General features: G+C 41.4%; 1 protein-coding gene across 5 annotated transcripts in view; it reads left to right on the top strand.

Moving 5' to 3' along the window:
• Positions 1-24,755, top strand: part of NYAP2 (neuronal tyrosine-phosphorylated phosphoinositide-3-kinase adaptor 2) — a 133,208-nt gene that overhangs the window by 58,887 nt on the left and 49,566 nt on the right. For all 5 annotated transcript variants that reach the window (XM_068200913.1, XM_068200912.1, XM_068200911.1 and 2 more), the window contains 2 exons: positions 3,125-3,423; positions 23,488-24,585. In XM_068200913.1, coding sequence (XP_068057014.1) covers positions 3,125-3,423; positions 23,488-24,585 — 1,397 coding nt within the window. The remainder of the gene's footprint in view (positions 1-3,124; positions 3,424-23,487; positions 24,586-24,755) is intronic.

Genomic DNA, 24,755 nt, shown 5'->3' with positions numbered 1-24,755 from the left:
CATTTGATCCTGGCCAAGTTCAAATTGAAACTTCCCAGAGGAATAATCCAAATCTGCATTTCCATATGTATTAATAAGCTATGTAATACTTGCAGCAACTCACATAATACAGTTTTGAAATGATATAGAACTCATTATCAGTACAATGAGGAGTACAGTCTTACCTGTCAGAAATAATGGAGTGAGACCTACACAGTTCCTTTCTCTTTCACTGTCTCTGTAGTCATTGCTGCACAGCAAGATATGTGTAAATCTTTGTCAGCTTGTTGTGCTGTAGTGGGACACACACTAGCCGCAGCCAATTCCTGTGGCTGTGAGCAGGAGGAGTATATAAATAAATCCTTTCATTCTGTCTGGGTTCATGATGTAACAACAGCGAGACTGTGCATTGCACAAGTCTAAATGGACCTTCAGGATGCTGCTACCTGAGGGCAGGGGATGCCACATTTGAAATCTGCCATCCTGCTTTTGATCTTGTGCTCTGGGTGTGAGTCTGGAATTACTCCTTTCTTTTTACACACAGGGGATTTTGGTCTGCATTGCTGAGGTGTGAACTTGGCATCCCACTGTGTGTTGTGCTGGTGTGAGCTGGTCAGACTCAGCTGGGAAACACCCGCTGCCCTATACTGGGAATTGCTACCAGCATAAGGAACAAGCCTAAGCCTTTTGCGATCCTGATCAATGACCAGGGCCCAGGACCAAAGATTGGAGGCTAGTCTTCTTCAGCTTGTGGTTTACAGAGCTTAACCAGGAGCTGAGCGTTGGCTCCTACATTCAAAGACAAATGGATCCTCTTTTAAATATGGCCAAAAACAGGGAAATGGTGCCCTGCTGTTTTTGCCTGGTAGCTGAGCAGAGGATGTAGGACAGCAAGATCAGATCTATTCCAGCTGTGATGCTGCACAGCAGCAAGTTCTGCTCCCATCTGTACCCACAACCTCTCTCTCACCTGGCTGTAGGCTCTTTGGAAGTAGGAAGTAGGTGAGGGTTTCATCGACGTTGAAATTCAGTAAGGAATGAAAAAATTAAGAAAGGTGGGATCAGGGCAAGGATTTGATTTAATTGTTGAATAAGATAGTGCATTTAGACACCAGGAGTACATTTTGTAAGTTTTAATTACTGGAAAACAAGATGCAGCAGTTTGGCAAAAAAACCCCCAGGCTTCATATAAATGCAGTTCTGTGTATTCTTAGGAAAAGGGTGAAATATATCACCTCAGAGGCATTTGTGCAAGTCCATCCGGCTTGCCATAAGAACCTGGTTTATAGTGGATGGTTCAAACATCTTCATGCAGCAGTGAAGTAAATGCAGTAATTAAATAGCGTAAACTAAGAATTGTAACATTGGAGACATGGCAAACTGAAATTTTCTTTGCTAAACATGATTACCCAATGGGCATAAGAAAGGAAGCAGACTCCCCACCTGCATTCTTCAGCATGTTTGGATAGTAATCTTCCTTAAATAATATGACAGACTCGTTCTGTTGTCCAGTGTTGGAGGATTATATTATTTTCAGAACAATTTATGAAAGATTAGTAAAGGCATAGTTAATCATTCAACCTAACTATAGGTTTTTTAGAAATATTCAATTTAATGAGTTCTACCTCTTGATCTTTCTGGCTGCAAATCCCTTTGGAATTGATGCCAATTAGGATTTAGTAACAACTTGGCTATGAGCATGGACTAGAGTGTGCATATGTGTGGCAAGCATCTGTGCACGTGTTTACATATGTGGGTAGGTGTCAGTGCCCCTGGAAAGTGGTGCACAGTCGGTTAGACCTGTTCTGTTGTTAACCAGTTTTGAAAGTGGACATCTCCACTTGGAGAGGAAATGGAATAAAAATGCAGGGAGAGTAATAAGCAAACAAAATTTCTGCTTTATCATGCACAAAGCTGTATGTTGCTCATTGCCAGTCTGATGCCTTTAGGACAATTATATACAGCTTATGTTTTACCTACAGTGAAGATAGGGTGGAAATGAGGTGACCTTAATTACTCTTCACAGTTTTGAGAAATGTTCTTGTCTTTAAAAAAGGAAATAGGTTCCACCACCAAATAAACTTCATCAGACCAAGGCAACATCAAGTAAAAAACTTTCAGAGAAGCACTTACCCAGCTTAGAGCTTTACTCTGTGTGAAGGGGAAACAGGAGCTAATTAGAGCTTTCTGATGCTTCACAGTTCTTGTGCTGACATTTCTATGTGCCCACAGTGGTACCATTTCAAAACTCCTTGCAAACAGGCCCACGTTGACCTGTGTGTGTTGCTGAGTTTCTTTGCATAGTCACTGACTTGCCTGAACTGAAATGTGCTGTTGGTTTGCTGTTTAAACACCAGTAAGAGCTGTTTTTCAGAACTGATAAGCATGAGTGGAACAGGAATAATATCAAGTTCTCAGTCATGCCACCCACAGAAAAATGCAGTGTTCAGTATGGTAGCACTTGTTTCAACCGAGCTTTCCTTCTTCTTAACCTGTGTTTCTAAATGGCTGGAGGTTATTTTCTTCCTGATGTCCCACAGTCCATAGTCTTTCCATCTCCTACACTTATAATTCACTGTCTGAAGCTGCTTGTGTTGCAGATTTTTGTGGATTTGATGTGATGTTGAATTTCCTATATCCAAGTAATTTTAGACCATTTTTTCTCTACCATTCTTTAGTCTCAAGGGAAAAAATTGAGCCTTGTTTCCCAACCTACGTGAGCATCTGTAGTCAAAGATGAGTGTCAGGGAGCGTGGATCAATACACCCTGTTGTATTTCTAAAGTGTCATTCTTTGCCCTACTCACAGTCTCCTGTTTTCCTGAAAACTCAATTCTGACTTTCAATGTTTGAAATTTGTTCTAGAGAAAATTTCTAGTTACAATACTATGAAACCTGGCAAAAGCTTTTCTTGATTTCTTCTTGTAAAATTCTGAGTGCATAGCAGTGTATCTGTGACTCAGTTGTTGGCAGCTTATGTTGAAAAATAGACTTTTCTAGTAGTCATCTTCTTTTCAGAGAAGAGCATTCTTGTTTTCAAATTCAAAAATATGATCTGCTTGTCACAGGTAGAACTGAGACCCTGATTCCAGGTACGGCTCAGGCAAAGGAGGACCTTTTGCTTATATCTGTATTTTCTCTTACAGCATAGGTGGAGAAGTAGCAAGAGGAAATGAAGGCAGCTACGTGGGGAAACATTTCCGCATGGGATTTATGACAATGCCTGCTCCTCAGGACAGACTGCCACACCCCTGCTCCAGTGGCTTCACTGTCAGATCCCAGTCTCTTCATTCAGTTGGAGGAACTGATGATGAAAGCAGCAGCTCTAGAAAGCAGCCACCTCCAAAACCGAAGCGAGACCCCAACACCAAACTGAGCACCTCGTCTGAAACAGTCAACACTGGAACAACAAGCAAAAGTGGGAAACTACCAGACAGGACTGAAGGTAAACACTGCAATTCTTTGGGGAAAAGGGGGTTGATAAACCAGTCTTAAGATTATCCTGTTGCATTTAAGAATTACCTGCATGTTTCCCTGTTTTTGTAACAGTGCCAACACAGGTATCTTAGATCTCTCGTGTCTAAATGTTGGACCAACTATCCAACTGCTCTGGATAATTTTGCCTTTGATATTTGTCACAGAACTATACCACTGATATGGTCTGGATGTATACTGGGGAATGAGTTGAATTTATTCAAAGGGAAGGGGGAAAGAGATTGCTGTTAGTCAATGTTATCTGCCCACCAGCCAAGGACCACTGACCATATCATTAGCATGGTGCAAATCACAGCTCTGGAAAGGACTCTCCTCAACAAAGGAGTGAAGAACAGAAATTAATAAAAAGAATACTGCATGACCCTGAAACTCCACAGCTATGAAATATCATCCAACAGTAAAAATTTTAGCCAGGATGATATAATGGGTAGTCCAGAGTTTCTGTTTGTGTCTGAGTCTACATTTTCTCTTCCCATTCCTCCCAGTTACATTTCAGCGAGTGCAGCATTCAGAAGAGAATTAACAAATAGTTTTAGTAAGGATATTGCTTCCTTACTCTGCACTGCTAAAGATGAGTTAACGCTGTAGGGATCCTCTCCTTCCTTTATTCCATGCTGTAAACACATTCTGTGCAGCAGTAGGACCAGCTGTACTCTCTCCTAGAGAGATCAGGATGAATCTGCTTCACAGTGTGAACTGTAGGAAGGAACCCATGAGGACAAATGGTTTTGATCAGTGCTGGTGTCTCCCACTGCTGTGTTACGTACCAGTTTTGACATCTGATGCAGCACGTTGTCCTCCTTGTGTGTATCCCTTTGCTTGGTGTTGTGGCCAGAAATACTTGTTAGCTACATTCATGCTATGACCCCCTTCCAAATCTGCTTTTAAAAAATTGTCAATGATAACAAAGATGCCAATGAATGTGTAAATCATGGTGGCATGTATGTCTATGATTGTGAAGTTGAACACAAGTGCTGAACAAAGCTGTGGATTTATTATTATTGTTATTGTGCAGATGACATTTTCCATTACTTCCATATCTTGTCTTCTTCAGTGACCATGACATCAGCTCCATGCAGACTAACATGACAAATGCAAGCATTAAATAGCTTTCCTTAATAAAAGCAGTTTTACACAATTTTACTGGACCAAAGCCTACAGAGAAACCATTTAACTCTGAGATTTAAATTCTCTTATCAGAAAGTCTTTCAAATTTTAATTTAATATCAAAAGAGGCACAAACCTCTTGGTCTGATATGCTCTGAGGTGAAAGGCAGGTGATCCTATGTTACTCAAAACTTGTTTTAAAAAATACAACATTTTAAAGCATTTTTATAGTTCTTTAATATGTTTCTTATTTCTTAGCACTCTTTCTCCCTGAATCTGCCCAACCAGAACCACCAAGACAAGATGATTTTTTTTTTTTTTTGCAGACAGGGTAGTAGGAAAGGGTTTAATGTTTTTTAATTTGTTTAATGACTATTCCTGCAAGTGTGAACTGAATCACACAGTACATGGTGCTGTTCAGAATAGCTGGCCTCAGCACTATCTCTAGGATGATTAGGATTGGAGCCTGTTTTACATCCATATCCCAGCCCTTTTCCTCATTTGCTGAGAAGCAAGAGAACTTGACAGATTTGAAGTAGCAATAATAACAATTATAATTGAAATACATCCAAGTATTTTGCCAGCCTCACAGAAGTCATGGCAGACCCCTTAAGCAGCTTTTGTCCTCACAGAACTAGGTTTTCTTCAGCATTATTGTCATTCTGGAAGGTTCTGAAAATTTTGTTTCCTTTCCCTCATCTTCTTCTGCCATCTGAAATTTGAGTCCAAGAAAGGAATATGTAGTCATGTTCTTTTTGACAGATTTCAAAGTTCAAAATTGGTTGACATTTCTGTTTCCAAAGACACTTTTCTGCCTCCACTCCATGCAGGTTGAGCTTGATCTGTCACATCACACGAGGTTATGAGTGACATGTGTGGTACTGTAGCCATGTTCACTCTGGTTCATCTGTATGACAATGGTGCCATACCAGAATCCAAGTATTGCAGAGCACCTTGGATTCTCATTTTTGTCATCAAGAGCTGAATATTCATAGCAAGATCTCTGGAAAGAACTGATGAATGAGTAATACTCCATCACTAGCATAAAAGATAATACCTAAATGTTACTTTTCAGTGTGAATAAATGCCTTCATGGAACATTAAGAATCTCTCTGATGTTTAATTTATGACATGTATTATGTTCATTCTGCTGCTTTGCATGTAGAGCAGCAATGGGCATTTTCAGGCTAAAATGAAGATGTTTCTGGAGGTTTTCAATTGACATAACCCTTTAATCACAATATTATTTTTGTGTGTTCAGAATGCCTGCCCTGCTTCTGTGTATACTGGGTTTCACCAAAGAGTTTAATACACAGAAATATCAGAATGTTGATTTTTTTGGTTTGGGTTGGGTTTTCTTAAGGGACCAGTCAGTTTTTTGACACAGATATACTCATGGGTGGTACAATATGGTGTTCAGATGAACAGACTGGATTTCTAAGGTGTTTTGCACTCACTAAGAGAGGCTTTGTTATCACCTGTGCACTCCAAGGTAATGTTTGTTTTGATTAATTTTCATAGTAATCTGGCATAGTAATAGGAATGTTTAAATAAAAACTATGGTCATACATTAATGAGAACCTCTAAAGATGAGTAGAACAGATGGAAGCCAAAGTTCATTACCTGCAGTATTGATTGATACAAATATTAGAGCTTTGTCAATGAATATGAAATTATTACTATTGCTCTAAAATAAATTCCCAGCAAATATGGTATATGAAATTTTGCTCAAAAAATCCTGTGAAACTCTGATTCTACTAGTCTTGGTTTTTGTGGGCCATTGGTTATGTTTTTACCTGCGTAGCAGTTCTCATTCTCATTCAAACTTTAATTTGAGATATTGTAAGTCTGCCTCTTCCCAATTTCAGGTGAGAAATTCCATAGGATACAATATTCATGTTTTCTTTTGGATGTCTTTGAAAGCTCAGGTCCAAGAAGAGGCAAGTTTAACTTTCAGTCACTGTTGTCTATGTTGTACCCAAATATTTATATACGCATGTGTCTCACACATTTGCATGTACTTGTGGTGTTTGCAGGCTGAATGACTACAGCCTTTTCCAGGAACTTTGGGAAATAATGATGAAAACCCCTATTGTTTCTCTATCAACTAGCATGGAATCTCTACAACGGAGTTCTAACAAAATTGTTCCCAGCACAATTTTTTGTGGCTGTGCAGAATAATTCAGACTATAATGTCCATTGTCTGACCTGGTGGCTACTTTGAAAAGGAATTTGCTGCATTTTCTAGACAACCAGGGACAGCCTCACCACTCGTTTTTATTAAACATGTTTACTTTTTGCTTTTTGATAGTGATCCTCTTTATACAAATAAAAGCAGTAACTGAGAGTACCTTTGATACTCTTTGATCATGGTGAAATCAAAATATTGAGCATATCCCATCGTAATATCTGCCATAACATTATGTTTGAATATGTCTGACTTTACTGCAGAAGGGGCAGAATAAATTTGGTCATGAGCTTGAAGGACCTTTTCTTCCTGAAGCACAAATAGCAGCAGTAACACCCCCACTGGTTCTGTGCACTTTTCCTATAAGTGCTCTGGCTTCTGTGTTTGTGGGAGTGGGAGAATCTTCCCTGAAGTTGCAGTGGCCCATATTGGCCCTGTCTCGTGCAGCAGCACTTGTGTCTGTTTTGTTCATCCCAGCCTACCTTGGCTCTGCCTGGAAGAGCCTTCTCCAGCCTGAAGGTGTCCTTCTCCTTGTCTTTAGCTTTGTTGCTGTGTTTCCACACTTTGTGTCCCTTCTTGTGCTTTTATATTCCATTTTTTACTCTTCTGGCTGCCTCTCATATGCACCCACTGAACACCTTCCATCCAATGCATTTCTCCTCTGTGACAGATTTCTAGAAAGTGTTTTTAAAAATGTGGGTTGTCTTTTCTTCAGAGCTTTCAAACTCTGGTAGGAACAGCAAACAAATGGAGCTGTGCCCCATGCATTACACATTGGAAGTGAGGAGTGAACTGAAAAGGGTAATTTAAAATAGCATTTCAGCATAGAAGGCATATCTAATCTTTATCCTGAAAGACTTTTTATTGCAAAAATGCAGGAGTATCATTAATTGATTTATTTTCAGTGCCCAATCTCACAGAAAAAGGAAGCAATAAAACAGTATAATTGGCTAATGTAACCAGCCTCAAGCAGTGTTTTTTGATATGATCACTGTATGTCTACAGGAAAGGTTTACAGATCTGCTGCACTGCAAATAAAAATGAAAATATATAAGTAAAATGAATTTTGAAAGTTAATTTTTTATTAAAATTCTGCTTAGTCATATGGAGTACTACATTATATAAAAATACACATGAAATATAGAATTTGATTATAAAATTTAATTTATGTCTGCATAATATACATGTGTAATGAAAAAGCAGGTTCTATATACTTGCATATACATACAAACATGCTCAAAGATACCAGTTAAAACTCAGAACAGCATTTTCACAATGCTATTCATGGTTGTAATTTTTCTGCTGCAAAGCCAAAGGAAAATTTACCTCTGATGTGAGAAAATACTTGCATGGGACCCACCTCTTGAACCCACTCAATTTGTTTAGTTTTTACCTTCGAAGTGTCTTGGGAAAGAAGATATCCTTCTTGCTGCTGCCTTCTAAGCCCCTTGCAGTGAGATCAGCAATTTCTAAGGGTGGGCAGCTTGTAAGGAAAATTTTTCTCCGGAGAAAAGCAATTATAGTAACTGTAACTGGGCTTGCAGTCCAGTTGGTCTCTCTCATAAATCTTGTTTTCTGTCAGCTAGACTGGTGGCTCTTCACTGTAAATTTGAACTTTTGCTACTGCCATTAAGTAGAGTTTGGATTAAAGGGATCTAATACTTTTGCTGGTTTTACATAGAGCTGTTTTCCTTTTACTTTGTACCTTAGTGAATAATGTATTTAACCTGAACTTTGAAATAGTGTCCTCTGTGGTAATCATGACATGTCATTCCTTATAGCCAGACCTTATTCCCAGATCTTTTTATCCATGCCTACTAAAGGAAGAAATCTTTAATGAGCCCTATTCAGACCTAGCCAGTCTAAAGGGACTGACAGATGGGCTCTGGTGGGTTGACCTGTGGGCAGTTTGAGATGCTCCTGCTCTGGGCTATGTGCTTGGCCTCCTGCTGTCATGACAGCCCAGCGCTGACACAGCACAGTGCAGCGTTTTAGGGACGTGGCTTTGAGGCACGAGTGCTGCTGCACCCCGTGCCAGGAGCTGTGGCAGAGGAGTGGGGAGGCAGGTCTGGGGAGCAGCATCCTGCAGTGCAGTCTGTCAGAGCCCTGTGCAGCGAGCCCCAGACTTGTGCCACGGCTCTTGCAATCAGCTCCCTCGCAGCCTGGGCCACTTGTCACTGTGGCTGCAGTGCTGCTGCAGTGCTGGGATGTGGCCTGGGAGCAGGAAGGGCAGCATGGCAGAGCAGCACAAGGGTGTGCTGCCTCCTGAGCTCCAGCTCCAGGGCATCCTCCCCGGGCAGGGGCTCCTCAGGCAGCTGCTGTTTGAGCTGCAGTGGGTCATTGTGCTGAGGCCTCCGTGCTTGCATACTGTGCACTGTATATTTTACGGCTCATTTTCTCTTTCCGACAGCCTGCACCGTGTTTTGAGCACAGTGTTTTTCCCTGTGGGAAGCTGCAGCTTGGTTCACATTAGCTGTATAGGGATAATGTGAGCTGCTGTTGAGCTGTGTGTAGAGCAAGGTGTTTTCCTTCACATACCTTAATCTGATTCTTGATCTCAGTGCTGTCTTGCCCATAATTGTTTGCATGCTGCACTGTATCCCTAGCAGCCTGTGAGGCTCGAGAGAGCTTAACTTGAATCTGTGCACATCAGGAGAAGGGCTGGCACTGATGAAGGGGAAAGTCAAAGCCAGAAAAGTCAGAAATCACAGGCCTTGTTGTCAGTTGAGTGAGGTGGAGTTTCAGCTGCCATGCCTGACTCCAGAGAAGTGTGTGCCCTGTGTGTCCAGGTGGCATGGGGAAGGATATGGTGCCTTCAGCAGTGGTAGAGCTGTGCAGCTCCTAATGGAACCCTGGTGTGTATTTCCCTTTGCCCAGCCCTTCCCCTCCCAGCCTCCTTGCTGCCCCAGGGATCAGAAGGGTGGAGGGCAGCACTGGCCTGACTGTGTTGGGATTCTGCCCAGCAGCTTGTTCCCACTGACCTGCATTCAAGCAGGTAGGACATGGCAAAGATTTTGGTCTGTTCTTTGGTATTTAATAGGTTAGAGACTTTCATGGGCTTTGCTTTCTGGGTGTTGGTGGTGGGATTTAGTTTTTCAGTGCTTTGGGATTTGGTTTTCTCTGCTTTTGCTGAGACTTAAGTTTGCCCCTCCCTGCAGCAAGTCGGTTTTCAGATTGCAGCTTCCAGAGCTGGTTTGCTTCCCTGCATCACCTTCAGCCCTTCATCTTTCCAGGTCTGTTTCCTCATCCCTCAGATAAGCAAGGGCAAGGGGAAAGGAGAGCATGAACATAGCAGTTCTTATAGCTGTTATAATAGCTTTCTGTGCAGAGCAATGAGCACAATGCGATTTTTGGAGGGATTTATAAACAAGTGTTGAAGCCACAGAGGGAATATGTTCTTACCCTGAAGGCACATATGCATAGTCATTAATGTTAATGGAAGCTGCAAGCATTGAACAGAAAATAGACCAGGCAGTGGTAAAAGACACGAAGCTCTGTTACCCACTTGGGAATCACACAGTGCCCAGGACTTGGCAGTTGGTACTTTGGCTGTGTTCTGCTAGTCTATCCTGTGTACTTAGTGACTTTTTTAAAATTCTCTTAATTTGACAAAGTTGCTTTATGTATTCCTTCTTGCTCTTTTCACAATAGGATGTTGCTCATTTGCTGAGACTCTGCACCATGGTTAAGAAAGCCCAAAATTAAATGTGCAGCTCCCCTGCTGTACAGCTATTGCTCTGCTCTCAAGAGTGATGGAAGCTGCGATGTTCTTGATAATGGAAAAGCCTTAATAATGTACATTTAGGGAGTGTTTTGCTGATTTACCAGATTAACTGCAAATGCAGCCAGTCCAGGAAGAGCTGCCTGCCCTCAGCTGAGGCCAGCAAGCTCTGCTAAGCATTTGTGACTCCTGCTGTGAGCGTGTGGGCTTTTCTGCACTCTCAGTGCAGAGCCCCAGTGCTCCAGGGCTCAGGAGAATTTGTAAGCCTGGTCACAAGCCCAGATCCAAACTGCTGGTGAATTCGCATCATTCTGCCCTGGAATTAGCTTGACCATCTCAGACCTAAGAGCAATGCTGGGCATAACGCAGACATACTGTATGGGAGATCTTCTCAGGCTGCTGTCCTCTGACTGTAAAGGTCACCGTAGCCCCTGGACATGCCAACAAGGCAAGGAAATGTGAGCCATTTATTCAAGCAGTTACCTGGGATCTAGGACAGAGTATTAGCATGGGTTTCATATCATATGAAAGTCACTAGGCTGCTTTTTGAGCCAACCCACTCCTGGAAGTACTTCAGATGTGCTCTTTGAGGTGTCCAAATCAATACTCTCTGCCAGGAGGACCAGACTGAAGAGGGAGTCTCTGAAGAAAGCTAAAGCGTGGGTGGTCTTGTTCACTGCATGGTTAATTTGCAGCCTCAATAGGCAGACCCTTTGTAACTGTAAGGTTATAATATCAATAAACCTATTCATTGTCAGCAGGTCACTGTAAGTCATCATATTTGTGACTTTATTTCATTTTTTGTTTTGTTTATACCTCAGGGGACCATAATACTGAAATATTATGAGCTGAAATACTAGATTCTTGCATTATTTTGCTTCACTGAATGTCTCTGAAGTCAAGGCCAGGAGAGGAGGGGAGGAGAAATCCAGGTTAATTCTCTTGCCTCGTTTTGACAGCACATCACAAATTGTTAAATAAAATGAAATGCCTCTGAAACTGCAAAAATAATAATCAGAGAATACTCCTACTACACTTCTGGTTTGCATACTGTTTTTGGCATGTTTTTCTGTTAAAGGCATTGTGGACAAATGAGTAAGGGCTTGAGGGATCAGACTGAAATCCTAAAGCTCCTGTTTACTCTCAGAGCTGGTCTGTGATAATAGAGGTGTCTGGCAAAATTAATTTGAAATTGAAGAAAAAAGCCACAAAACAGCTGCACTTTTTATTATACAGCAAGTGCATAGGATTTCCACCTCTTTGTCTTATTTTTAACTGGTGCTGTAATTCTCTTCTCACTTTAACAACCAAATGAGACAAATCCTCATGGAGTGAAGCATGACTGCGTTCTTAAAACATTTTGTGCCCCCTGCACTCACATTGGCTTCACTGGGAATGCACAGTGCTTACAGAATTACATCCCAAGAGATTCACGTCTCGCTCCAGGTGAGATCCTGTCATGGCCAGCCTCTGTTTCATTGGTAGGTTCTTTCTAACGACTGTTTGAATGTTGTAGTCTTGGTTGGCACACTGGTTTGCTGCTTTCATCCCTTCCACTTAGCTTAATGCTGGATGACATCAGGCAGCATATGCCTGACATGCTGCAACTGTGTTTGGCACTTCATGCTTGTCCGTCCGTCCGTGTGTGAGCACTGCTGTGCTGCGGTAACGTGCACGGCACTGACAGCTCCACAGAGCACAGCTCCCTTCTTGCACTGCCATCAACTTGCCTGGAGGTTACAGTGTACCAGCCTGGCTTTTCACAGATGCAAGAAGGGAAAATAGAAAATTATGCGCACATAATTTTAGTGCTGATTTTAGTGGCCATAACTTTAAACTGCTGGCATGTCAAATGAGACGTGCATATCCCAAAGTCTGAGGTGGTTTGTAGCTGTCTGCTGGTTCAGAGTGGGGAAAGCCTTAGAAGTGGGCAGTAAAAAGCTAGAGCATGGTGTACTTGATATCAGCAAGAGCTTAATATCCGTTTCCAATACGGTGGTATAATATTTGCCATGGCTCCCATAATTTCTCTGAGATATTAATAAAGAATACTCTACCTTCAAATTCACAGCCCCCTTGCATGTAATGATTGAAGAATTTTAGCTCCCCTTATGCTTAGTGATAAAACCAATACTACAAGTACAGGACTCTCTGAGCATAAACATGCCTGGAAAAAACAGCAGTATTACCTTTGGGTTGTTGGCCTTAACAGTGCTTTGTGGGATTAAGGAGATTGCTGGCATTCTCCCTTCCATGCATGGCTGCAAATGGAGCTCTCTCCTATTTCCTCTTGATAGAATACCAGAGGATGGACTGGCAATAAACCTTGCCTTAAAATCACTGAGGTGATGCCAGAAGCCTGAGTTTCAAGAGGGGGGCTAGGATTTTGTTTATGAAATGGAAGTCTCTTAACATTTGAATTTTGGTGCATAGGATGGTAAGCAACCTTTTGATTAAAAGAAAAAAAATCCACAACCAAAAAAGCAAACATACCAAAGTGTGCCCAGCACAAACTTGAAGCTATAGGACTAGTGTGGATGCAAAAGCTTGATAATATGTCTAGCCTACTTAATTTTTTAATTATGAGTGTTTGCAAGCAAAGGCATGAAAACTCAAAATGCTCTATGATTCTGAATTTGTTATTTTATGTTAAAGGTGAAATAATTTATACTGGTGGTGTGGCCAAATATTTGCAGTGACTCATTGCCATGTGATCCCAGTTCTGCAAATGTATGCTTGCATGTCAGTAAGCGTTAAGCCAAATGGAGACTTCTGCAAAATAATACTAAGCATCATCTCCCAGGGGTGTTAGTGGAGGAACAGCCATTGGCTCAGATGACCTTGAGCATTTCACTTGTCCCTCAGTGTCACAGAGTCCTCCTTTGTAACACACAGATAGTGATAAAAGCTTCATTTAGTGAGGTAATTTGCAATCAGCTTATGATGAGAATGTTTGTGCTCGCATTGAAAACTTGAGCTGATGGGACACTGTTTTTGTGAGCAGCACGGTAGAAAGATGATTTTGAATGGAGAAGGGAATATGTGAAAAACACTGTCCTTGCTAATGTGAAATTCCACACACCTGGCAGGGTTTAATTTGTGAACTCAGGGCAGTCACTGTGGAAGGCAAGGCTTCAAGCAGCCACTCAGTGTAGGAACTGCTCAAGATCCCTTTCCCAATCTCCTGTGGGTATCACTGATGCTGCAGAGTGTGAATAAGGATGGCAAAATCTGAGCTGCCTTTATGGTGCAGCTCTGAAATGCTGAATGCCATGAGTTTACAGAACAAACAGTCCCAGGAGATGGTGTCTAGCAACCCCCACAGAGCTCAGGCTGTTCTGAGCTGTGCTCTGCCATAGACTGTGCCTTGGTGGTGGGGATGAATTCCCACAAAGAGCTTTGCTTCTGAAAAACAACAAAATTAAACAGGCTGTAAACACTAGGTTATAGAAATAACTTCTGCTTTCCCCTTCCTTTTTCTGCTCCATCTTTGCCTTTTCATCCTCCATCTTGCTTCTCAGCTGGAACAATGAGGTCAAGCCTGACATTTGAAACAGGGATGATTCTCCTAAAGCTTGTTCGGAACTGCCCAAAACTCTGTCAAAATGGCACTGACCCCTGCAGTCATACCAGGTGAATTTATGGTGATTAGGCCCAGCTACTTGACCCTTGTAGATCAACACTATTACAGGCTCTACTAGTTTCACTACACTATCTTCAAATAAATGCAGGATGAAATGATAGATGCCAGGCACACAGAAAAGCTCTGAGTGTGAGGCAGCTGATAACACATGGCCTGTCTGTAATTTTGTCAACACTTTATTTAGCGTTGAGAAGAGAGGAGTCACCCGTATGGAGACGGAAGTAGCATTAATAGCTGGGAGGCATTTTTCCTGAAGCTGATTACAGTATTTCATACCACTCAGCCTCTGCCCATAGTGCTGTTGCTGTTACATTTCCAGGCACTGCTGCCTGCCTGTGAGCTGCTCTGGCAGTGTTCTGTCCACTTCAGCTGTCATCGTATTCACCCAAAAATGTTCAGTGACAACTTACAGGAACCACTTCTGCAGGGTCACCTTGTGGCCTTTTGGTAAAGGAAAGAGTGCCCCTTTCACTGAACTCTTGCTCATTGTGGCTCATTTGCTTTCTGATGCTCCTGCTGTGGTGACTCCTCTGACCCTGGCCATCAACCCTGTGCTTTGTTTTGAAACGCGAGCTCAGCCGTGGCGGAAGGACCTGCTGGATGTGTCAGTCAGTGCAGCTTTGTACAACTGCCTCAAGGAAAGAACTGAACAGAGCCCACTGGACTTCTGGGGGAGAGGGGGTTGCTGAAATCTGCGGGTTCCTTGTCGCTGGTGCAGGCACCAAGGAAGCACAGGAGCCTCTGTGAGGCTGCTGTGCCTGTGGAATAGTTGGACACAGCACATCTCGTGTTGAAGTCCCCACGAGCTCGGTATTCTGCACAATACCACCTTGGTAGGCCTGCCAGTTTGATTTAATGGGCTGCAATTATTTTAGGAGCTCGGCAAACAGATTGTTACTTATATAAGCAAATAATGCATTTGACCTACTTATGTTAGCTGTAAATAGAAGATAGGCATTGCTGTGGATCTGAAAAATGAGGAGTCTCATATTGCTGGATAAATTATTCAAGTCTTTGCATATAGTAATTGCTAGACTTCTGGTCTGGTTGTTTGTGAACCAAAACAACAAATCAAGTGAGCAAATAAAGACTATTTTTTTAGATAAATAAAGTAGGTGAGTTAAACTTCCTGTTTCATTTAGCATTTATCTAAATGTAGCTTGATTTTCTTCTTTACCGTTTCTTCAGTAAATAATGTTGGAGTCCACTCTTTGGGTGCATGTCCTGGTTTTAGAAATCCCCCAGAGCCAGGAAGTCTTGTAGAGATTTGTTTCATTCAGTGTCTCTGTGAGCACTGGGTCAGAGAGCCTGTGTGTTGTACCTTCTCCAAGAAGTTAATGAAAGTTCAGCAAATGATTTTGCACGTTGTTGCCCTCAGCTGTCACAGCCAGTAATGGATAGCAGTGTTCCTGTGAAGCCAGGAGCTGCATTCAGACTGGAGTCTGCCTCTGTTACCAGGAGCATCAACAGATAATGCCACAGAGGTCTTCAGTGCCTTTGGGCAGCAGGGAACAGGCAGAAGCAACTCATCCCTCAAAGGGTCACTGCTGTTGTGGTATTCTCTACATGCCAAGCTCATGTGATGTAGGTGTCTAAGGCAGGTCTTGATGGGACTTAGCTCTTCACACACCACCAGAGGCTTCCCTTTCTGGACAGAGGAGAGATCTTTTCTTTCTACAGGCCAACAGAAAAGCTGCTGTGCTTGCAGCCATCCCATGGCACAGCCTGTAGAAGCTCAGAGCGTCACCATCTTCTGTGTGGTAGTCAGGGAATGATACTTAAGGAATAAGATAATTAAGGATACAAGGTAGCTGTAGAGAAGGAGAAGGGGCAGCTAGTCAGGGTGACAGCTCCATGAGAACTGCATCACAAGAAAAATGCTGATTTGGGGGCTGGGGAAGGCTGGTGTCACCCATTGTTCTCCGCGTGAAGTGCAGTTTGTGGGGAGCTCTAAGACTAGAGTAATAGCAGTTAATTCACAGTAAACCAGCAAACTCTTTAGGCTTCATTTTCACACTGACAGTCAAGACTCCATAAATGGTGCTATAAACTAGAAGGGCTTTACTGATGTTTCTGCTCTGTGGCTGTTTTACTGTTTTACTGTACTCTGCTGTAAACATGCTTAACCCCTCAGTACTCCAGCTCTGTACAGGCTTCTGCATGAGACACCAACAAACAGGAACATAGACTTTGTAAACTAATTTGTCTGCATGCATGATTCAGTAGTTTTGTTTCCACTTTCTTCACCAATGATGCTTGTGATAGAGAAATTTCCATACCAATTGCCTTTCTCTAGAATTCCTCCAGACTATATAGAGTTACAGACATTTTTATTGTCACTGTAACACTGGTTGCAAAACCTGTTTTGCATATTGCAGAGTTCAGAATGAACCAGAATTTCAAAAATACTCATTGCATGTGTGGGCAGCGTGAGGATCTTTCCCCAGTAATCCTCCCACCTCTCTGTCCTCAGAGCCTCTTCCACTGGAACTCCTGTAACTTAAACCCATGTATTGCCAGAGATCTGACCCCTTGTGTCTGGTCATGTTAGTTCAAGGATATTTTTCTAGATGGGTACCCAGAGTGTATCCATCAGAGGGTACTCAGATAGTCACCTAAAAGAAGTTACTGTGAGATTTTCATTTGCCTCCATTTGCACTCAACACATCAGTTTTCCTGTAAAAGGGGGATTATTCAAATTGACTATTCTTTCCTTAATTATCCGAAGTCTTGCTTTTTCTGCCTTACCAAGCCTGTGCCATCTGACAATAACTTTTAGCCTCAGTGAATAGTACAGAACAGCTTGATTGCAAATAATTTGTAATTATTTTCCAAATACCTCTGTTTTTTTTCCCCAGTGTTGTCTGGAAAAATCAGGGACATAAATTACTCATTCTTTAAAAAGACGAGAATATGAAGTTCAAAATATAGGAAAGCACGCCTATATATAAGGCTGGGCATTCAGGAGGAGACATTCACTTTGTAATTTTTTGTGCATTTTTGGAGGCTAATTGGCCAAGTGGAGGTACAGAAAAGTGGGGGCTGTGAAGCAGAAAACCTGGAAGTCAGTCTGCTGCGGGATGTGGTGATATGGGTAGGGAATCTGCATCATGCTGACACTACAAAGGTTTTGACATATCCTGGCACCTCTGGGTCTGCCCTTGTCTTGATAAATTGCTGAGTGCCTGCAGAGCAAAGGACTGGCAGCCCCTGCTGTGCTGGAAGGAGGCTCTGGCAGCAAGGCACTGATGCCCTAGGCTGGCTTTTGTGAGCCCCAGGAAGGTATGGCAACCTTGGCATGTGCAGTGTGTGGTGTTGGGGCTGGGGGTGCAGTTCTGTGGCCCTGAGCTGGACCTGAGAGCAGAATATCTCTAACCGTGGTGCCTGTCAGCTGCAGTGGTTGTACTGCTGGAGCAATGCAGAACTGGATTTAACTGCAGGCCCTGATTCTGCTCTCTTTTGTACTGATGTTTAATTCTGGACTATCACTCCCAGACCCACAAGCTCTCCACCACTTTCAATTAGAGCAGAAATCAATCATTTTAAAAGCCAAAAGAAGTCGTAGCCAAAATAAAGGGACCTGAATACTTTTGAGGAACTATCCTTAATCATAGCCTTGAGACATACAGGTAGCACATCAGCATTATTTTATGACATTGACTTTTAGTCCTTGCATTTTCAGTATAGTTTTGTCCTCTTTAAATGCCCAAATAATTTCCAGTAAGAGCTAATAAATTCAGGAGGGGGAAGAAATAGATTCTGTTTGAAACCATTGTGCTGAAACCACCTATTGCCTGTTTGAATTAATCAGATGGTTCTTTTATTCCTCCCATGTGCTTCCCTTCTTTTAGAGCACCTTTTAGGAAGGGAGGAGGTAACCTGCAGGGAAAGGCCTTGTGTCCATGAGGACAATGCTATTTTGAGAGCCAGACTTTTTTCTTGAGAGAAATACATGCTCTGATGTTACTTCAAACTATTGATGATGTTTCAATAATCACTTGCTAAGATGCATTTTGTGTGTATACTTTATGGCTGTTCATAGTGTAGGAATATTTGCCTTCAAATATTTTTTTGGAGAAGAAAAGATGCGTGTTCAACACTGCATGTCTCCAATAACTACATTTAATTTTTTTTTTTTTTTTTTTTGTTTTCCAATTCCATTGCTTTCCAATGATAGGAATTGCTGTGCAAGTTTTGATATAAATGAATAAATTAAAATAAAACCCATGTGTAAAATGCCTAAGAGCCTAACATGGCAGAAGAGAAATATTGAAAGGTTGCATTAGGAGGTAAAAATGATAGGTGAGTCCTGTCAAAAGAGATTATTTAAACTTAGGTCTCCTGAGTGCCAATCTTTTGCACAGTTCAGATGACTGTGCCTTTTAAAAATCAGTTTCACTAAGACTATTCAAACTTAATCTACAGAGATAATGAAATCTAACCCAATATAAGCACTTTTAGACCCCAAATCATTCCTTCATTGAATTTATAGCCTCTTGTAGAAATTGAAAGGGAACAATTTTCTTGTTTGTGATTTTATTCTGTTTGTTAACAGTGAACAGAAAAATTCACTGGACTGGTCTGTGGAATGCAAAACTGGAAAATACTCAAAAGACAATATAAAATAGCAAAATAAATTCTAATTTTTAGATGTTTTCACTCATTCTTTATATAGTAAGCAAATAATAAACAACAATCTAAGAACATATTTTCATATTTCAGTCTCTCCTTAAAGAATAAAAATATACTTCAGAAGGATAATATGAGAAGCATTCTCTATTTCCAAAATTAACTATGAAAGGGAGATTATCTGGGTATGTCTGAAAGCTATGCATAACCTTTGCACTACAAATATCTCATTTCAAAAATGTCATATTCTCCTTATACAATAGGGCTTCCATGAGGCTATTTTAAGCACTGTGCTTCTTGTTTTGAGATGAGACCTGGAGTTACCAGAGCTGCATCTCTGGTTTCCTCTAAAGTTTGCTGGAGCCAGAGAGTTGCTTGGAAGGAGTGCCCTACATGGAGAGTGCCTGCCCAAGCAGAGGGAGTGCTGGGGAATTCACTCTTGTTTGCAAGGATGGTTGTGCCTCCAGGTTATCAGCTGTGGTAGTTTGGGTGGCTCTGGTGCAAACAAGGAGGTGCTGGCACAGCATTCAGAGCTCTCACAGCCAGGGCAGCTCCCCTGGGGACAGAGGACCATGGAGCAGGTGCTGAGCATCATGCCCTGAGCACCTCCCATGTGCTCAACCTCCCCACAGCCTGGTGCTCTCTTGGGCTTGTGTGTGTTTGTAATGGAAGCACTCACAAGAGGTTTGTGGTGCACTTTGAGATGGATGTTTGAGGAAAGCTGCACCTGGTGGGCAAAGAAACAATTCTCACTTTCATTTCTTCCACTTAGCTTTGGATCAGGTCTCGTGTGCTATGATGCATACAAGTGGCAGAGTCTCAACACAAGTTACAGGCAACAGTTTTATCAAGGACATAGTAATTCTTGTTGGAAAGTACTTAATTAGTCCATGTTTAGAGCAGACACCATGGCAGTATGTGTATCACCAATATGCCAGCGTGGTTCACTTTTCATAGAAGTTTATGTTCCCAGCAGGCACCAAATGCTTTTTCTGCCTGATAAATGTCAAGTACTTTAAGCAATCTTGCCTGTTCTTCTCTGGAGATAGCCAAATAATTTCCTTTCATTGGGTTTGGGATCTTGCCAGGGCTACTGCATTCAAGCCCATCTATCCCTGCCAAATGTTGTTGGTAACACCGGAACTGCACAAATACTCCCTGCTCCTTTCATTGGCTTTGCACAGCTCTGTTTAGCTGTAGGATTCCTGTTACTCTTCTCTGTTCTGGGCTGCAGCTCATGATTCATATTCCATTAACAGGTGTGCTGTAGAGTTCAGTCCTTACCAGGGAGCTGTGTTTCAGAGTAGCAACCGTTGTTAAATAAATTTAAGTGTCTTGCACCATAGCCTTCTTAAAGATAATTCAGTTTGCCTCCTGAATGTCCTCCTGTAGCTGAGGGAGTTCCTAGTGGGTGTGAACAGTTCTTCTGTTCCTAGTAATGATAAAAAGCTTTCTTTGTTATTAATTATATCCATTTACCTGTGTATTTTCTCTAGTGAGTCTTATAGCAACAAATGTTCATGCTCTGAGCAGCATATAGGAGTAACTTTTAAGGTTTGTAAAATATTTTAAAAATTTAGTTAAAAATTTTAATTTGAAAAGTCCAATTTGTCATGAAGGGAAAAAGATCTCAGTAACACACAACCTCCTGGAAATAGATGGTTTAGTAAAATAAACTTCAGCAGAGAAAAAATGCTTTAAATAGCAAATGGAAAGTAAATCACCTTGTCATGTTTTACACTGTCTCATATAGCAGAACTGGGTCATTTGACCTTTTTGTTGATAATGTCACCGATATATTCTAGGCTAGTGCTACATACCATGCAATGGCAGATGAGGCTCTGTGTGTCATTGTGGTACTTAATTTCAACCCATGCAAAAATACAGAACTAGATGGCAGAATGTCAATCTCTTTTCCTTGACATTTCTCATTTCCTCATTTGTAATGTAATAACCTGTGGATGTTGTATATGGGAGCTCCAACACTCAAGGACAGGTTTAGACAGTGTAGCAGAACGTCTTCAGCTGGATATAAATTGTGAAAATGGAATGAAGGAAGAGGAAAATATGCTTTTTCTAGCAATTTAAAAACACAGTACTTTTGGCCACTTTTGGCTGATTTTAGAAAAAATATCAGTTAATATTAGCCTTGAATGACCACAACACAAGAGGAGCTCAGCTTTTAATTATTTTGTCCATCATTAACATCCATCCAGATAAAGACATCAGAGAGTGGGGTTGTGGCAGTAAGACAGAGCACATTCTCAGCGTGACACCTGTGGCACAGAAGATGTAAAAAGCAGCACTGGGAACAGGGATCTGAGGAAGAAGAGGAGCAGGAAATGTTCCTTTCTCAGGTATCCCTTAGTGATGGCAGCATGATGCACAGGGAACTGAAGACTGTGAGAAGCCTGTGTTTACAAAATACAGGATTTTCAAATGGAGCTGAAGTAGAGTTCAGGTCATGTACAACATGTTCACAAATGATCAGGCAGTTCGTGCCAGTTTCATTGACTGTCTCTTCATTTTAATGACAGCAATCTGAATAAGATTGCTTTTGACAGGGCTGTAAATCAGATTAACAGAGGTTGGAGAGAGGACTGAGATCAAGTTTATGCCAGTAGAATATATAAAAAAACATAATATACAAATAAGACACTAAACAGAAATGAAATAGTGATTTAGCTGGAAGCAGGCAAGAAAAATCTGCCAGTATTGTCAAATACATCACAAGTAATATTTTCTGCAAAGCCCAAATTATTCTGATAGCCTACATCTTATTCCCAAAAGTCTAGCCTAATACATTCAAGAAAATTAATTTGGGTTAATTAAAAAGACAAATTTAAAATGCATTAGGATATATCCACATAGTGAAAAACTATCAAGCCACCAAACACTCTTATCTGTGCATGTCTTCTGTATGTCCCTAGCCTGCTGCAAAGTGGAACACATTAATTGGAACCATCATGAAAGTATAATATAATTTTTTGCATCTTTTTTTTTTTCCTTTTAATTCTGGCAAGATTTCTTTTGCTTTTTGCTTTGTTGTACCTTAGTTATGTGTTAAACTAAAACAAATTCTACTAACAAAGAGTAGTCTCATTACTTTGTACACGTACACATTCACAGCTCCTTATTCCTGAACAAAACTTGTTTATCATCTGCCTTTACTGCTACACCTTGTGGGGATTGAACAGAAGTTATTTAGCAGATCAAAGCATGACTGTGACAAAGTGATAACACTGTTTGACTCCTCCTCTGATAGTGACCAAACCATGCTAGTAAGGAGCTTTAATGCAGGTGCTTTAATCCAGCTCTGAGCCAGCATCCTCCCTGACTCAAAATGCTGTCTTTGAGCTGGCAGAGCGCTGCCCCACTGCTGGCTTTAGGAATATGTTTATGGCTCTTTCTAAGAGAGAGGTTTCAACTCTGTGAGTGCTGCCTGCCTGGTTTAGCATCAGACATTTACTGGTTGCTTGCTGATGGATCAGCAGAAGGTGTCTGGAAATTCCTCTGAGCATTGAGTTCAAACTGGCAGATATACAGTAGTGAATTACAAGGAGCAACAAAATTTGGAAAGGCGGGAAAGCTACCATTCTAACCTGGCTACCATTCTAACCTGGCTACCATTCTAACCTGGCCACTAGCAGGAAAGCTATCATTCTAACTCTGTGTTTGTTTGTTTGTTTATTTGAACTGGGGAACTTACTAGTGAGGTATCAATTACCTTCTAGAAACATAAGCTAGGTTTAGCATATGTGATAAATTTTGTTTCTGAACAAGTTTGTTGAGTCTGCTTAGGATAAAAGCTGACTTCACTTAAACATTTAATGGGGCATTTTATTAACCCTAACATTTAATGAGAGGTTTTATTAGCTCTTTATGCAAAATGAACAAAATGCAGTTTGCATGAGTTTCCTTATTGTATAATTCATAAAGGATAATTTCCAAGAAACCCTTGACATTTCAAACGAATTTCATCACAATGTTTTGATTTAAAATTTCAAAGACAAGTTTTCTATATGTAACCAGTGTGGAATGGATCCAAAATATCTGTGAGATATTTTGCTATTCCTTGACTTCACAGAAATCTGGTGAAGAGATTCACAAGATTCTAACACTATAATAGAGTCCAGATAAATCACTGGAATTATCTCAACAGCAGATTTTACAATTTGTGTATGAGTATTTTCCTTCTCTGTTAGTGCTGAGACAATTGTTGTGCTTTATGCAAGTTACTATAAATAAAAAGGTCTTGCTTCATCACTTTGTCACTGCAGAGTTACCTCACTGTCATTCCAGTATGACTGTCCAGAATCTTAACTGTTCTCTTGGAGCCAAAAGGAGTTCGTTGTTATATTTAGTGTTATGTCATTGGCAACTCTTTGGGTCTTTAAAATCCCACAGTGATATTTGAAAAGCATAATATTTAAAAATGGAAAGTCCCCTGTCCCAAAGAGTTTGGGAAAGAACAGATGTCTCGGAGGAAGGGAAGTGCTCACTAGTTACTTAATCCTGGAGTGTCAGAGCATTCTGGGAGAAGTCTAGGAGTGTTTTGAATTGAGTGTTATTTTTATAGTGTTCTATTGATGTAATATCAGAGAAAACCAGCGACAGGCTGGTCCCAGGAAATCCATTCCAGAATTATGACACGGTAACAGTGACCCTATGGCTGACAAAGTGTGTTACAGGCTTCTGATGAGTTTATGTTCTGTTCTGTTTTCAGTGTCAGCCAAACCAAGACCTCACAGTGATGAGTACACAAAGAAGATTCCACCTCCTAAGCCGAAACGAAACCCAAACACTCAGCTAAGCACATCTTTTGATGAAACATATATCAAAAAACATGGCCCTATGAAGACAACCCTCACTAGGGATGCCTCGCTCTCGCAGGTCAGCAGTCCTGCTCCAGACACAGAGGAAGAAGAGCCTGTTTATATTGAAATGGTTGGGAATATTCTCAGAGACTTCAAAAAAGATGAGGATGACCAAAGTGAAGCAGTCTATGAGGAGATGAAATACCCTATATTTGATGATGTAGGCCAAGATTCAAAGTGTCAATGTGAATATGACCATCACACTTGTTCTTCTCAGTGTGCTACTCCCACAGTGCCTGACCTAGATTTCACCAAGTCTCCAGTGCCATCTACTCCCAAGGGCTTGCTTTGTGACATACCCCCGCCATTTCCAAACCTGCTTTCTCACAGACCTCCACTGCTGGTGTTCCCACCAGCACCAGTGCAGTGTTCCCCGAATTCTGATGAGTCTCCTCTAACTCCACTAGAGGTCACAAAGCTTCCCGTCTTAGAAAATGTGTCTTACATCAAACAGCAAGCTGGAGCTTCTCCATCTTCACTGCCACCTCATACACCAGGCCATCAAAAACTGGAGAAAGACCAGACAGTATCTCATGGAACTAGCACCTCTGGGCACACCTCCTCACCTCCTCATCCTTCTACCTTATACAGAACACAGTCTCCACATGGTTATCCTAAAAGTCACTCTGCCTCACCTTCTCCTGTCAGTATGGGTAGGTCTCTTACCCCCTTAAGCCTCAAAAGACCTCCACCTTATGACTCTGTACATTCAGGAAGTCTCTCAAGAAGCTCTCCATCAGTGCCTCATTCTACAGCCAGAAACACATTGCAAGAAGGAGGGAAGATGGTCAGTGTGTCGGTCAGCACCTACGGGTCGTCATCTCAGAGCAGTTCCCGCTCTCGGACACCCACCAGTCCTCTGGAGGAGCTGACTAGCCTCTTCACCTCAGGACGAAGTCTCCTGAGGAAATCTTCCAGTGGCAGAAGATCTAAGGAACCTGCAGAAAGTAAGTCCTTGATGTAATTTTTACTCATCTTTGTATAATAGTATCTGTATTTTACTAAATCAAATGCTTGCAAAAATTAAATAACTCAGAATTCTGAATTCCTTATAGAAATTCCCTGTAATGAAAAGAAAAATGATTATTGCTTTAGTCTTCATACTGTTATATTTCTA

Source organism: Anomalospiza imberbis, chromosome 10, assembly GCF_031753505.1.
Source record: "Anomalospiza imberbis isolate Cuckoo-Finch-1a 21T00152 chromosome 10, ASM3175350v1, whole genome shotgun sequence".
Taxonomy (NCBI): domain Eukaryota; kingdom Metazoa; phylum Chordata; class Aves; order Passeriformes; family Viduidae; genus Anomalospiza; species Anomalospiza imberbis.
This window is presented reverse-complemented; position numbering and strand designations above follow the sequence as displayed.